The 15,561-nt window shown below is 51.7% G+C and overlaps 1 protein-coding gene across 1 annotated transcript; it reads left to right on the top strand.

Moving 5' to 3' along the window:
* Window positions 1–2,097: 2,097 nt before the first annotated feature.
* Window positions 2,098–10,003, top strand: LOC104399470 (uncharacterized protein C16orf45-like; the record flags this gene model as incomplete). The annotated part of the gene is made up of 5 exons (XM_010010589.1): window positions 2,098–2,218; window positions 5,485–5,558; window positions 8,913–9,027; window positions 9,151–9,224; window positions 9,888–10,003. Coding segments are annotated over 5 exons (500 nt in total), but the record flags the coding sequence as incomplete, so codon positions are not given.
* Window positions 10,004–15,561: the final 5,558 nt, after the last annotated feature.

The following is a 15,561-nucleotide window of genomic DNA, read 5'->3' on the forward strand; positions in this document are numbered from 1 at the left end:
GCAGAGCAGCGGGATGCTTGGGATGAGGGACCTCAGCATCCCAGCCCCCTAGCAACCGCACTCTGGTCCCCTAGCAACCACAGCCTGGTCCTGTAGCAACCACAGTCCAGTCCCCTTAGCAACCCCCTTCAGGCCCATAGAGACGAGGCTAAGGGAGGGCTTCTGTGCAGATCTGCAGCAAAGCCATTGAGCAAGAGCTGAGAGAGGGCAGCAGATCCTGCCCTGCACTTTGTCCAACCTGTGTATCCATCAGCCTGTCCTGAGCAGGTGCTGGCTTCTGAGAGCATGCTGACAGCTCAGGATGGGGAGTGATCGAGGATTCAGCATGCTGGCATCAGCTGAACAGAGCCTTCACGGCTAGGAGGAGAGGGAGAGAATCTCCAAGCAGTGCTTATGAATTTCTAAGCCAGAAACAGCAGAAAACTATCCTCCAAACCAGTGACACTAACCCAAACCACTCATATTTCCGCTAGAAATCCCCTCTGCTGGCAACAGAAACATGCCTCACTCTGGGAATGATTTCTCAAGCAGTTTCACATTATGGATGGGGAACCAGTGGGTACGGAGTGTTTTCCCTTGTGCCTTAATGCTGCCCTGTAACCCTCAGCAGTGGCCCAAGTCCCATTTGGGATCCCCAAACCACACACTCCAGCTCTGACATCTCCATTTCCCAGACCTCAGCCTGGAAAATCCTGCTGCTGGAGTCAGTGCTCCCTGTCTGTGCTTTCAGCTCTCTCTGTGCAGGGGAGATGTGCCCTGGGAAGATCCAAAGGAAGCAGAATTTGCTCCTGATGTTTGTGATCTGGCTTTGCTGTAGCTGCTGAGCCCCTGTCCCCAGCCTGTGCTGTGTGTGTATCACAGCAGAGCCAGATTAACCTGCATATGCTAAATGTGCTGCTGCTTGCCAGTGATAACAAGCTCAATGATGTGTCTCTCAGAGCCAGACCAGGCTGGGAGTAAAACCTCCTCTGTCCCCATAGAAGGGGTCGGGAGCTGCTGTGGGACGTGCCAGCACTGTGGGACTAAGCACGGATCCCTGTGCAAATCAGTGAGACCATCTCGTGCAAAGCAGGGACATCAGAGGGACATCTGTGTGTGAATCAGTGGAGATGGGGGAGGCAGAGCAGTGGACGGAGGTTGCTGGGCTCTTGTCCTGTCCGACCCTGAGCTTGCCACTGAGCTCCTCTTAGACAGAAATCACAGCTCCTTTCACCCACATTTTGCTGTGAGGCTCTTGCCTCTCGCTCTGAACAAGTGCCACCCCTTTCCCTGCCTCAGTTTTCCCGAGTGGGTTATAGAGGTGATGCTCAGTGCTCCAGAGGATGTCGAAGCCAAACTGTCCTGCTGGGTACCTTGGGGACTTTTCCCTCTGTGAGCTGGGAAGCATGGGGGGGGGGGGTTGTCTTCATCCATCCTGTGATGGAAGGGGAGCAGCTCTAGGAACTTCACCTCAGCTTGTGCTATATGGGCCCAACATTTGTTCCTGGCACATCCCGGAGGAGGGTGCACACAGAGGCTCATGGCTCTGTGCTGGAGATGCCTGAGCCTTGAACAAGAGACATTCCTGTCCTTCCCTTCAGCAGCTTTTAGCCCCTTGTCCTCCTGCTGCTCAGCACAGGGGAAGCCCACAGAGCCCAGCCCAGCACTGGTGTGAGCAGGTGAAATGCTGCTTGTTTCCAAGGCTTGGAGAGCTGCTGGCCTCTGAGGTCCTCTTTTCTGCAGGCACTTCATGCATATTGCATGTGTGTACAAAGCCATGCTCAGCAGGACAAGCTGGCTGTGACCTGACACAGCAGTGAGCAGGGCTGTGCTAGTGCCTGCCTCATGCAAAGCACAATTAAACCAAACCCCGTAGCCAGCAGCTCAAGGCTCTTGCTTACGTTGGTGACTTCCCGTGTGCCTGTTGGGCTGTCTCCTCTTGGAGCACTCACAGAGTATCAAGAAGCCTGGAAAGGAGTTTAAGCTGTGCACGTGCGTAGTGGTTATGCTGGCCTGGCGTTTGCAGGGGGGTCCCATGGTAGCCCTGTGGTTCCTCTCTGCTCTCAGCACCCATCTGAGGTCTCCTGCTGTCTAATGTGGCTCCCATTCCATTTGCAGAGGATGAGATTGTCTCCATGGCTGACTCAACCACCACCATTGATGACATTGAAGGGGAGCTCTTCAAAATCGAGAGGATCAGGGAGATCTTGGTGAGGAGGGAGTCAGAGCTGCGATACATGTGAGTACCTGACCCCTTCCCAAGGTCCCCCCAGCGCCTTCTGCCTGCCCCATCAAGCATGGACCGTCCCAGGGATGGGCAGAACAGAGGCTGCTTTCCACCTCATTTCCACCTGGAAGCACAACCTCTCCCACTTCTCTGGCCTTGTTCTTGGAAGGGGCTTGAATAGGTCCCTATTACAAATCTGACACTGATGCTGTGATGATCTGAGCCAGCCTATTTCTGTGCAAACAGAGTTTACGGCACAGCCTAAACTACACTAAGTGTTTCCATATTCAACCACAAGCACCCATCTTCCTAGTGGCTCCATACTCTTCCTCAGTGCATGGTTCTTGGGCTGGGCTTGAGAATGGACCTGAGGCTTGAGGGTTTATTGCTGCTCTTTGGAGATACATCTTTGCCCCAGCACACAGATCTGTGGCTGCTGAGCAGCCACACAACCATAGTTTCCTCTCCCAATATTGAAGTACTACACATACTCCCAGCTCCTCCCTTCCTTCTCCATCCCCTGACTGCTGGGATCAGCAGGACACAGTGAGGCTGGACCAGCACTTGTACCTGATGCCTGTCTCCACACCACATCCTGCTCTCCACTCCCAGCACAGCCTTTTGCAGCCAGGGAAGGATTCTCTCCAGGGTCCATTTCAATAATCAAAGCAGATAAAGAACATTTTCCCTGGGTACATCGGGAAATATTATGGTTTGGGAGGAAAAGGACAGCATTCCATAGTCTGCATTGATTAAGCTTTTTAATACCACTACATTGCCATAGTCAGCCCAGATCCTGTGCTGTCAGCTCAACAGAGAGCCTGTGATTTTTACTGGCAATGGCTGCAGCACTTAATATGCTGCTTTCTTAATGTGCCTGGGTCCCCACTGGTACCTGCACTATAGAGATCACCAGAGCCTGGAAGTGCCTGTATAAATCCACTGTCTGGGGAAGCTGAGAGCTGGTTTAGGGGCTCAGATTTGGAGCGATGATGTCTTGGAGGCACAACCTGAATCTATGGTTTAAAAGGACTTTCGGAAATCGTAAAAAGTGTAATCTTCAAAAGCTTTCCAAGTCAGCCAGTACCTAAACCTCACAGGTGCTGTCACACCGCAACATCCCTCGCTTTTCCTGTCCCTTTATTTGTTGTCATCCTTGCCCAGCACCTGGAAGACAAAAGGAAATCACCTGCAGAGACCACACGCTGGGGTGGGCTTGCAGAGAGCGGTCACTGGGAAGTCTGGGAATGCCAGGATGACACATCTTGGTGGTTTGGAAGTGCTGTGGGGAGCTTGAGCATTGGCTCTGCAAAGCACAGCAGCAGGGAGAGCTGAGGGCTTCCCTGGGCATTGCTGATGGAGCAGGGGGATCCCAGACCCGGCTCTGCAGGACAGGGTTTAAAGTGATGGCACTTGGGGCTGTGAGGGCTTTATATTTTCCCAATGGGGAAAAAAATGTGATGTTTTGGATGTTTGAACTGAGGGGCTTGGAGAGATGGAGTTCTCCATTGGTTGCTGTGAAGCAGAGGAGTGATCCATCTGGTCAGTTGATCATGATCGTGATCAGTGTTTTCTTCTTGTCAGAAATATCAGACTAAAGCTTTCCAACATTTCTGAGACGTCTGTGCTCTGGAAAACAATGAAGCTCCCAGTAGTTTACCTTTTATAGGGCAAAAAGAAGGGTCTGGTATTCCTGTGGGAGACTGAGCTCCGCACCTCACCGCTCAGTGCTCTGATCAGCTCCCTGGGATGTGCAGTGCTGCCGTGGCTATGGCTGAGCCTGCAGTAAGTTTTATCCCCAGTGGCAGAAGGAATCTCAGCTCCAGCAGCAGCCTTCCAAGTGCTCATCTTTGCAATCTCTACAGTTTATTGAACTGAGAATGTTTATGATTGCCCATTTATTATTCTCATGATCAGTTTTCACAGCATTAAATTCCAATTTAATTTTAATAATATTTCAGTTATCATTTGACTGTTTAAATTTTAGTGAGTGTGTCACTAGCAGTCAGCCTGTTGCCCATGTGTCCCATGCAGACCTTGTTGGTGCTCCTTGTACAAGCTCAGGGCTTGGCCACCATGAGACTAAGAGCAAGCTATAAAAGGCCAAACAGACCTCTCCTTCTCCACGTGCAGCTCGCAGGCACTGGCTTGGTGTGGTGGGCAAACAAAGGAAGACACTGTCAGATGGAGCAGAAATCTGACAGAGCCAAGAAGTCTTCGCATCCACCTGAGACGATCTCCTCCTCCAGCAATATCTCACAGGGTCCCTCTTCGTCAGTCTCTTTACTTTCCCTTCCCTTATTGATATCTCTGGTGTCCTCTGCTCAGCTGGCAAAGCTATATCTTCAAGTAGGTCCAGCAAATATGACTCATCCCAGAAGTGGTGGATGCTGTGACTCAGGGGAAGGACCAGCAGGATTATTGAAGATGCAGACAGGGCTTTTACTAACATGTACTTCAAAAGGCAGCAGAGGCACATCTGTTCAAGGTGGCACCAGGTCCTAAGTCCATCATCAAAGCAGCAGCTTTTCCTAATGGTCCCAGAGAGGGACAATGTGTAAGGAGCCCTGGGAGGGCTCAGAGCAGAAGGAACAGTGTCAGATGGTTGGTCTTGACATGCTTTGGTTGAAAATGTGGCTGGCCGAGGTTGGCCGCAGGCTGATGTGACCTCAGAGACCGCTGGAAGGGCAGATGGGGCCAGGCAGCCCTTGGGTCGCTGCTCGATGTGCGCTGACATTTGCGTTGAGCCCATCCTGACCAGTATCTCGCTGCTGTGTGTGGTTTGAACTGGAGGTGATTTCACTGCCTGCAGCTCCAGCAGGCTTCTCTTCTCCAGTTGACATGACCTTATTTCCCAGTGGACACTGCAGCATTTGCACCGTTCCCTCCTCTGTTGTGGTTCTTTTTTCTACCTTTTTCTAATTCTGCACTAAAGCAGCATGAAAATGACACATCTTCTACTGTGGCAGCAGCTTCTCTTTGGTTTTGCTGTTTGGGGATTATTTTTTAGGAGAAGGAGAAACGCAGCTGCTGTTGTGTGGTGGATGTGCCAGGGTTTAATAAGGCTTCACTGTCATCAGAGCAATGAAACCTTTTATTTGCCAACAACCAGTGGCACAACCCATGTAGCTGTACCAAAAGCTCTGAGATGAAGTGCCGTTTCCCATGGGAAGGCAGATTAATCTGTGCTCCCCACGTTGCCTCCCAGCGTTGGTTGGGGGCTGCTCTGGAGGTTCTGAACCTTTCCTCTCTCAGTGGTTCCCTTTGTGTCTCTGCAGGATGGATGACATTCAGCTTTGTAAGGAAATCAGCCGGCTGAAAAAGGAGCTTCAACAACTCATCACGCTTCCAGGTACGGCTTTGTAACGGTCTGGAGAGCTGCGCCCTGCGCTGCTCTCAGCAGAAAGGTTCCCATCAAACACAGGAAGCTCTTGAAGAGCTCCCACCCCAGGATGCTCCAGCTGCTGCTGCTGCAGGGTGTGAGCCTCTGGAATGAGGGTATCTGAAACAGCAACACAGAAAAACCACGAGACCCTTGAGGAGGAGCATTGGTCTGGTGCGGGAGGAGGAGCAGAGGTGAGTGAGGTGGCAGCGAATGCCAGCATGCGCCACGTGCGCTAAGGAGGATCCCCAGATTGATTAAGACAAGCAGGAGACAGTGTCAGAGCACACCATGGAGGGGCCTCTTTGGAGGCAGCAGATGGGGAGATGCCTTCAAAGGCCTGAAGTATGGGAAAAGCCACGAATTCTTGCTGTGGCTGTGTCAGAACTGCGTCAGTGATGGGGCAGGGAAGGATTCCTGGTTGCAGCAGTAGGATGGGTGCTGGGGGGATGTCATGCCTAAAGGGCTTGGTGATGTCCCTGGTTTAGGTGAATTCATCGTTGAAATTGAAAAGAGGCAAACAGTCCAGGGCAATATATGTGACGACAACTTCAGCTTAGAGAAAATGCTGCTTTTGTCACCTCCCTTATCCTGACCAGTGACCGTCAGTGTCCCTGTCAGAGCAACCCTTATCCCTTCACAGCCCAGAAAAGCTCAAACCTAGTTTTTCTGAAGAATCCCACTCAGCCAAAGTATTCAGATGAAAGCACATCCAAACAGCTCAGGGTCTGAATGAGAAGGAACAGGAAAGGCTTCCCTGCAAGCTGTGTTCATCAGCTATGCCTCCTCTTAGGACATCCTCATTCATCCCCCAGTAAGTACTTTAGGTGCATTTTCGGAACCAGGTGGGAGATATATCCCTGCTTATTTGTATCCATCCAAGCATGAAGATTTGGACCTTAGTTATTTCCACCACAAGCCTCTCTCTGAAGATGCTGCGCTTGCTGGCACCAGTGAGTGTGTAGCAGGGGGTGATGCCTGGATGCAGACAAGGGACCAGCTGTGCACATCTGTTCCCCAGAGCAGTAGCTCAGCTCATGGGTTCTGTACCCAAGGTTATCCCAAAGCCAGCGTTGGCAAGAAACCTTGACTCTGATGCCACAGTGTCGCTATGATGCGTGTGCTTGTGAGTCTTCAGCATGCATTTAGAGCCAACTGCGGCTTAATATGCAGGTCTTGATCCATTTAATACAACCTGGTTGCATCCAGAGGGAGGTTCAGACAGGGGAGGGGAGGATTCTGCCGTAAAAATGAGAGCTGCTTGCAAAGTGTAGACCCGAATCTCATGTGGGCTTTTAGTCAAACACCTTCTAGTTCATAAAACAAGACTTGACCTAAACGCTGGCTCAGGACCAGAGATAAACTTGGCCTTTTCTGAAGCTGGAGAAACACAGCTGGTTTTCCTTCATCTGCTTCTGTCTTTCATTGCCATCCCTTTCAGCACTCGCAGAATCAGCTGAGAGCAGAAACGCTGCTCGCATCAGAGATGCTCTTTTTGTCTTCTTTACAACTTGGCTCAGCTCAGACTGTGGTGGAAAAATCCTGCACATCCCTGGTCTGGCAGGACTATGGCAACAGATCGTCTGTAACAATGGGCACTGAACCTTGGTTCAGATAAAGACTCAAACACATCAGAGCTTACTCAGAGCTCAGCCAGACCTGTGGCTTGAAGCCTCACCAGACCAAGGTGTCTTCACTGATTCAGAGTGATACCATGGTCACGATGGGCTCTGACATCAGCAAGTCAGGAAAGAGGTGTGTTATTTATGCGGTGGGTATGTGAACACTGACATGCTCTAACTCAGGGCTGCAGCTTGTTGATGAACTCCAAAGAGCTGGTATGTTTGTGTGCAGCCCCAAGTTGCTGATTCCTGTGGCACCCAATTGACACTGTAAAGTGCTCCTATTCCCACCAGGCAGGTGGAGCACAGAGACAGTGCCCACAGCCAGGAGACTTTGGGTTAACTCTTCATGGTAGGAGACCATCAGCCCAGACCTCAGTCCAGATTTCTCTGCCAGGAAGCTCAAGCTCACTCCCTGCACAAGGCCACAATTTTAGGAGAAACCTTTGTTTGCTGAGGATGTTCCTAACAACATGATGATTATGAGAAGTTCCTCCTACTGAAAGCCCTGCAGCAGCACCTCTGATCAATACACAGCAGACTTTAAACTGCAAATCAATACATAGTTTAGGTAACTGCTGAGACTCAGCCTGCAGGGTTTGCTCCATACTGTGAATTTCTCCATTATTATTTAGCTGAAGGAAGACTGGAGATGGATCCATCCGGTGCTGGATTGATTTTGGAGCTAGCTGCTGAATTCAGAAATGGTATTAAATAGCTGCAGCACAGTCAGTCATAGTTTCCACCTAAGTAGCTTTCTGTTTGTATTTAACACTCTTAGCCCTATCTCTATCATCTTCACATATCCAGCTTTACCTTTATGTACCAATTTATACAGGACATGACTTCATAGTGAGGTGAGAGTTTTTCAGGTCTTCACTAACTCACTGCCTGAAGATATGTGACACAAGTGGGTCCCACCGTGCACGAGGCAGGTCAGTCTGGGGGTTCAAGTGGCAACCAAAGCTAACACATTCAGAATAGCCAGGCAGACACTTGTGGTCATCCTTGGGGTGGGAGTGGGGCTGACAGTGGTTTGAAAGGTCAGATGTAGAGGATGAGCTCACTGGGACCATGTTCAGCAAGGGAATAAGGCTCAAAACCAGTGTTTCTGTAGGTGTGGGCTAAGTGATGGGACGGGGTGTTTGCGAAGCATCTGGGCATTGTTGATAATTCCCTATAGACCTGAGGCGCTGGCTGGTTTCTCAGCCAAATGGAAGATGTGGCTCAGAGGTCTCTGATACCTTCCCAGCTCAGGGCCAGGCTGTGTGTGCTGCCATGGGAAATGTGGGGTAAGCACATCCTGGCTGAAGGATGACATCTGAGTCTGGAAAAAAAAACCTGGTACACAGCCTTTTCAGCAGCGCAGGGTGAAGGCCCCAGGGGAGCTGTGGTTGTCTCCCACCAGAGAGCACATGTTGTTGAGGGGCTCCTCTGCAAAGCTCCCCAGGGAAAATTCTGGGGAGGAGCTAAAAATTCCCAGTGTGATGACACCAAACCTGTCCCCTCCCAGTCAGGGCGGTTTGGGATGAGGTGGCTGCTTATTTAGCAGCATGTGTCTGCACCCAGGAGCTTCCTTTGGGTTGGCTTTTACCCCCGCACTCATATCTGTTCCTGGGTTAAGCAGAAGCAGAGCAAGCTTTGCCTTGGCATGGGTGGGATGGCCCCTGTTGGTGTGTTAAATGTGTTCCCTGTGCTGCAGAGAATGAGAAGACCAACGAGGAGAGGCAGACGGAAGAGGAGCTGGTGCAGCAGATACACAAGCTGGTGGAAACACGGGATTTCCTGGTGGATGATGTGGAGTTTGAGAGGCTCAGGTAGCTGGATGCCATTGATCCCTTTGCACTGAGGACAGCGCAGTCTGTCCTCTGGTCTGCACCATGCCGTGCTCCTGGTGCCGTGCTGCTCTTCCTGAGCGTTAACCAATCTCTTTGTCACAGGGAAAGGGAAGAAGACAAGGAAATGGCAGAATTCTTGCAAAGTAAGCTCTCCAAAAGCTACCTCCAGAAAACAAGTAGGTGGTTGATGAGTTTTATTCCTTTCATTGAATCTCCCTGGCAGTCTCTCCCCTTCCCTAAGCACTCTGGCTCCAAGATTTCACTGCTTTCCTGGCTTACCTGGAGGCCATCTCTTGCTGGAGGAGAATGAGGGGAAGTGGCACCTGAGGGATGCTGGTGCCTGAGATCACATTGTGGCAACATCCTGAATCAGTTCAGAGGTTATGCTCCCATTTCCCTCCTGGCATTTCCCAGCCACCCTGTCCTATGAGAATGGGAATAGGTTCTTTTATGGCTGATGTCCTTCATCTAACAGTTTCCAAAAAGCTCCTTACTTTTCATCACACCATTACCTAAGGTTGCAAGTTGTGGTATCCATCCAGTCCTACCCTCTTCGTGGCCTCTGATGGCAGGCCACCCTCTTCCCCTTTTCCTCATGATTACTGAAGGAACACGTTCCCAGCATGGTGGGAGGCATTTCCAGTCCAGGGTCCCAGTGGCTGTGTCCTACCTGTGGATACCTACGAAGCATGGATGGTGATGTGCCTCCTGGATGCAGGAGCTAATGCCCAGCTGTGGGTCTGAGGAGGGTCAGCATCTTAGCCCTGAAAGGAACTCTAAGATGCAGTGGTAGGCCTGTGCCCTTACCATCAGGCAGATGTTGATTCCTCTTTCCACAGCTCCTGCCAAAGAGAAGATGACTTCCAGGGAGCAGCAAACCTCCGCACCGTACGTGACCAAAACGGGCCTCACCCTGCTCAAGGAGTGCTGTGGCTTCACCTGCTCCATCATGTAGGACACCTCCAGCTCCTCTGCACAGGACAGGACCATGGTAGCGTACACATCCCGGGAAGCTGGGCTGGGCAAGAGGGGCTTCCTTGGATGCTGCAACGGCCGTGTGCCTCTACGGGGTTGGTGAGGCACACGTGGGCCATGAGGGACCACCCTCTGGAGGGGCTGCCATCGCATCACAGCTTTAACACAGGTGAAGTGAAATTACAGCACCACAGGTCTGGGTCCAGACCTTACAGCTCATCCCAGGGCAGCTGGTGAGGAGCTCCCACCTTCCTCCATGCCTGGGCTTCACCCAGTAGGTGATGACCATGACCAGGCTGAGTGCTAGGTCCTGACTGACAGCATGTGTGACAAGCACTGAGTAAGAGGAAGATGATGGTAAGGGGGTCCAGTGGGTTGTACTCACTGTGGGAGGATCCATCTCATCCTTCATACTGCTGGAGAATCCCACAGCTGACCTGACACCCCACAGTTGGTCTCATTGGCTTTAGGTGCTCTATAAAGCAGGGTGGTTTCTCCAGCCACTGGAGAAGGGAAGCACCAAGGGGATCCCACGGTTGCAGCCCATGGTTTCTTACCTCTCGCCTTTCTTCCCCAGGTCTCCAGCCAGAGTCCACAACCTACTCTCCTCTGAGCATTTCAACTTCCCGTCATTGCTCATGCTTTCCACTGCAGCACCACCCCTGAAGAGACTTCCCGAGCAGGGTGGTGCAAGCTTGAATGATGGCATGTGTCCCTGGGGCCATGCCAGTGGCTGTCTCCTCCATGACTTCAAACAAACACCGAATTCCACCCGAGCTCAGCTTGCAAGAGATGTGTGCAGCAGAGGCAAGCAAGGCCATGACAAAGAGGACCAGTGCAGTCCTTCGCCTGGACAGAGTGATAGAGAAAGCATTGGAGAACATTGTGCTCCACCATCCAAGACATGCTGTGGCCACAGATGGTGTCTCATCCTTGGCCTTGTGCTACCTTGTGGGTCTCTATGGGATGATTTCTGAGATCTCTTGGTGGGGAATGTCTCTGGTCTGGGTTTCCTTGTATTTGCATCAGTTTTGTTGCAAGGTGCTCTATGGCTCTGGGTAGAGCTGAGCAAAGCGTGAAGGACATTCCCCAGAGCTGGCTGAGTGAAGGGCTAATTCTGGTGAAGTTCTCACCTCAGCACAGACCTGCTGTGTTCAACTATGAGCAGACGAGTTGTTTTCCCACCTCACTATGATGGATTCAGTTTTCAGCTCTAAGAAAAAGCAGGAAATTGGAGCAAAAGAGGAAGGGAGAAAAATCCAGAAGAACAGGGCAGGGTACGGGAGGAAAGGAAAACCAAACAGGAGCCTGGAAACGTGTCACGGGAAGGTGGAGACAGCAGGGGAGACACTCTCACTGCCAAGAGGGCATTCAGTCCTGCCCTCCAGTGCCCCAGCCAGTGCCTCTGGGCTTGGGACCATGACCTGGACATAAAGCCCTGTGCAAAAGCCTCGTGGCACCCTGAAGGCACCTAGTGTCTCAGTTCCCATTGTCCCTTCTGAGCACCCATCTGTGTTGAGGTGGCACAGCCAGAGCTGCTAATGCCCATTGTGTCAGGACAGGGCTCTCCTTCTCACTGGCTGTGAAGACCTCTCACATCTCCCCCTGCCTGCTCTTCTGCTCCATAGGCTGCTGTGCCTTCGCTGGGTGTTCCGGGGTGGGCTCTCCTTTGGGTGGCTGCCCTCTGGCCAGAATGCACCAGCTCAATCTTTCCACAACTTGCTGTAGGCTCTTGAGATGTGCTCCTGCCTGGTCACTGCCCATCATGCCCATGCCAGTGAGATGGCCACAACCTATGTGGCCCTTTCCCTTGCAGCTGATAGCACATTTGTCCTTCTAAAACATAATGCAGGTGGGATTCTTCCTAGCGCAGTGCCATGAGCAGGTCCAAGTCCCTCCTGAATGTCTTCATCAGCACTGCCAGGAAACCCAGTATGTGGGAACCTGTTCTCTAACCTGTGCAAGGGGGTTTCCACTCTCTTGTCCTTCTTGAGCAATCTCCTCCACATATGGCTCTTACCAGCAGCCAGAAAAGTCCACAAACTAAACCAGACCCTCTGCACATTCACAGACCAGGCTTCAAGGTCCAAATGGGCTAACACAATCCTGGTCATCTCCAGCAAACTTGTAGTTTGTGTCATCTCTGAGTCACTTCAATGGTCTCGGTCTGAATCTGCTGACTTTGTGCTGCGCATTGTCAATGTCCTACAGCACCCTACGACCACCACCTGCCAGTTCCTGGTGCCCTCCTTGCTTGGGGGAGACTTCAGTGTGGACCGGAGGGAGCCTCCTGTAGATCACAGGGGCAAATTAAGCCACAGGGAGCTCCCCTCTGCTTTGCCAACCCTGTGTAATGGAGTGAGGTGCAGTACACAGAGTTGTTGTCTAACCAGGGATGTCAGGACATCACTGGTAGCATCCATCCTGGAGGTGGTGGGACAGATCAGGCCACTCACTCCCTGCTCGTACAGAAACTGTCCAGTGATTGCTTTGCTTGGTCACTCTGCAGTCATGTATGTGGTGCAATACGAGTGTTTGCTTGGATCTGCACAGACCAAAGGCTCAAGACCTGGAAGCCCTCCCCTCACTGTCCTTGCTTTCCCCAGAATCTTCTTGGGAAGGGTGGGTGACCAAGATTGATTAGTTGGTTGGTTGGACCAAGAGGGAGCTAAAGAAGAAGAGCCCTTGATTCAGAACTTGTTCCTCTAATTCATCCCTACCTCCAGCCCACAAGACCCCAGACTTCACCTGAGCAGTGCTTGACCAGGCAGGAGGGTGGCTGGGGACACATGGATAAGGTCCTGGTTTGTTCTGTGTTTGTGTGGCTGGTCATGGAGAAGGAGACAGGCTTCTGTCCTGGTCATACAATACCATTTGGCCTGTACTTTAACCCATGGCAAAGATGCACAGCACACGGGAACGACACTGTTTCGTGTGCATTGATTTCAACCCAAACAAATAAATGTCTGTTGGAAGCTTGGTTCGTAGGTGATTTCCCTGCCTGGGACCTCTGCAGAGGCTGTGTCACACCATGGCGGTTGAAGTGGAACAGAAGCAAGATCCTACAAAGTCAGGTTGACTTTGGAGTTCCCTGGTATTGCAGTGGGACAGAGCAGCTCCTGCTGCAGCAGCATTCCCAGCCCTCCATTGCTGGCTCTTGACCTAACATTTCACTTTGGGGTCAGGCTCAAAAATCTTTGGAAAGATGAGAAACAGCCTCCCCGGGTTGATATCCCTTATTTGTCAGATATATTGGTATATTGGTTCACTGATAACAGCCTTCTGTCCTCACCAAGCCTCAATGGTGCCATTTAAAGGGGGGTCGTGGCACATCACGTCTTTTATACATGGCACTTTGCTTAATGGAGTGCTGAAGGGGGTCTGGCTGCACCACCTATTCCCTTGGTCTCCCAGCTCTTCCTGTCCTGTATCCCACCCTCCAGGAGCTCCAGAGCAGGGCTGGCAGGCCTGCAAACTGTAGGGGCTCATGGGTTTTGGTGGTGACTAAAGAACATCTGAGAAGCACCTCGTGGTGGATATGCTGGGGAAGACAGGGAGGTGGGAGGTGGGCTGAGGAGGAGCAGAGAGACAGGGCAGAGCATTGTGTAGGACCAGGAAGCTTGCAGTCACCCACAGGTATGATGTGCTCTTCTGGCAGTGACTGCACAGAGGGGAGCAGGAAGCTCTGGCACCCGCATCTTCTCGTGGATCAGGTGTCTGGAAACTGCATGTGCAAAACCAGTGCTCTCATTTGGGTTTAATGACTTCCATGTCTCTGCCGTCTGGCAGCGAGTGGTGCTTGGCTTGCCACGTTCTGGATATGTCCTGGATAAGTGCTAATCATGGGGACAATGAGCCAGCAATGTCTTCTGAAGTGACTGCTGAAGGCTGTGGTCAGGGCTGTCCCTGTGCCTCCTTACAGAGTGCCCCAGACGGGAGGTAGCAGGTCTCCAGGGGAGAGCATCCTAAGGGACCTTTCCATAAAGCCATGTTCTGTGTCAGAGCATGCTCCTGTCACTGGGGCTGTGCAGTTGCCTCTCTGCATGTGGCCACTCGGGGGCACAAGCCCCTCCAGTGGGGATCCCCCCATGGGTGCTGGGGCAGAGCTGCCCTGCAGAGCAGAGAGCACCAGGGGGTACCAGCGTTGCTAGCTCATGCCCACACTGATGGAATAGGAGGCTGCTCCAGAGGAAATGTTGTCAGAGTCCAGATTAACAACATAAATTACAACATCTCCATGTGCTGGGGATTTGCCACCAACAAAAGGCAAAACAGTCTGTGGATTTAGCCAATGCTTCAATCATCTCTCCTCTGTGCCAAAAGGAAGAAATCTTAGAGAAAAACCCACCCAAACAGCACAATGCAAACAAATCCAAGCCCGGCAATTCCCCAAGGAAAGGGCAGGCTATGAGCACAAAAAATTTGTTTATTACACACAGCATCACAGAACTGAAACCCTGGTACCTAAATAGGGTATTTTAGTCTTTCCTTCAAGATTGTCATTGCATCGTGAGGCACAGCAGTTTCACTTTGTCCAAAAAAGCAAATAGGGCATTGGTGGGATCTGCTGGTTTTGCTCTGCTAGTGCAACATAAATGGCACATGAGAAAAGGCAAAATCTGCCCTCAAGCTTCAATTGCTGGTCTCTGACTTTCCAAAACCAGGCATTTCACTGTGTGGGGGCATGGATGGGGCCACAGAACCTAGCGGCTCCAGCAAATGATGCTGCAGAGCATCATCCACATGTCCTGCAGCTTCATGTTCAGGATAGTGAGGGCTGCTGGGGCTGAGCAGGACATCAGGACTAGGCAGGAGCACAGGTCTTCAGCATGGACTTTGAGATCAGCTGTAAGGGACATGCTGAGTGTGATGTACTGGCTGACAGATGGACACAGCCAGGCCCCGTCTGCTCAATGAAAGGCAGAAAATATATCGAAACAGGTCAGAAAGTGCCTGGTTGGACTGACTGGCTTTCCCAGTGCAGGCAGCAGCTCTTGCATCGCCACCAGAGCCCCTGCGAGACATTCACCAACCTCTGGGACTGCCGGGGGCCTTGGCAGGGTTCTCTCTCTCTTCTGCTGCTGTATATTTGGTGTCCCAGAAGAGCAAGAGAAGGGCCAGCACCCGAGGATGCTGCTGCCTGTGGGTGAAGGCTCCAAGATCCAGCCCTGGCACAGAGAGCTACTGTCTCCAGGGAGGTGACACGCTGCTGTCCTGGTGCCAGGGCTGAGCACGGATCACTCCATGCAAACACAAATAAATATATTTGCTTCCCATTGAGAAATGGATTTTTCCCGGCCTGAAGTGCTCTCGGCACTTGCCTCTCACGGCCATGGTGAGAGCGCAGCCAGGCTGGAGGTGTCTCATTGCTGAGGAAGGAGGCACAGGCACAGCAGCAGGAAGGAATGTCCCTTGGGAAATAGGGGAAGGTCTTCCCATGCAAGGAATCACTGCAGACCCATAACCCCCATGCAGGAGGCTATGAAAAGAGCAAGAGAAAGCATTCCATTTATAGAATCATAGAATCCCAGACTGGTT

The sequence above is a fragment of the Nestor notabilis genome, unplaced genomic scaffold (assembly GCF_000696875.1).
Source record: "Nestor notabilis isolate BGI_N333 unplaced genomic scaffold, ASM69687v1 scaffold33262, whole genome shotgun sequence".
Taxonomy (NCBI): domain Eukaryota; kingdom Metazoa; phylum Chordata; class Aves; order Psittaciformes; family Psittacidae; genus Nestor; species Nestor notabilis.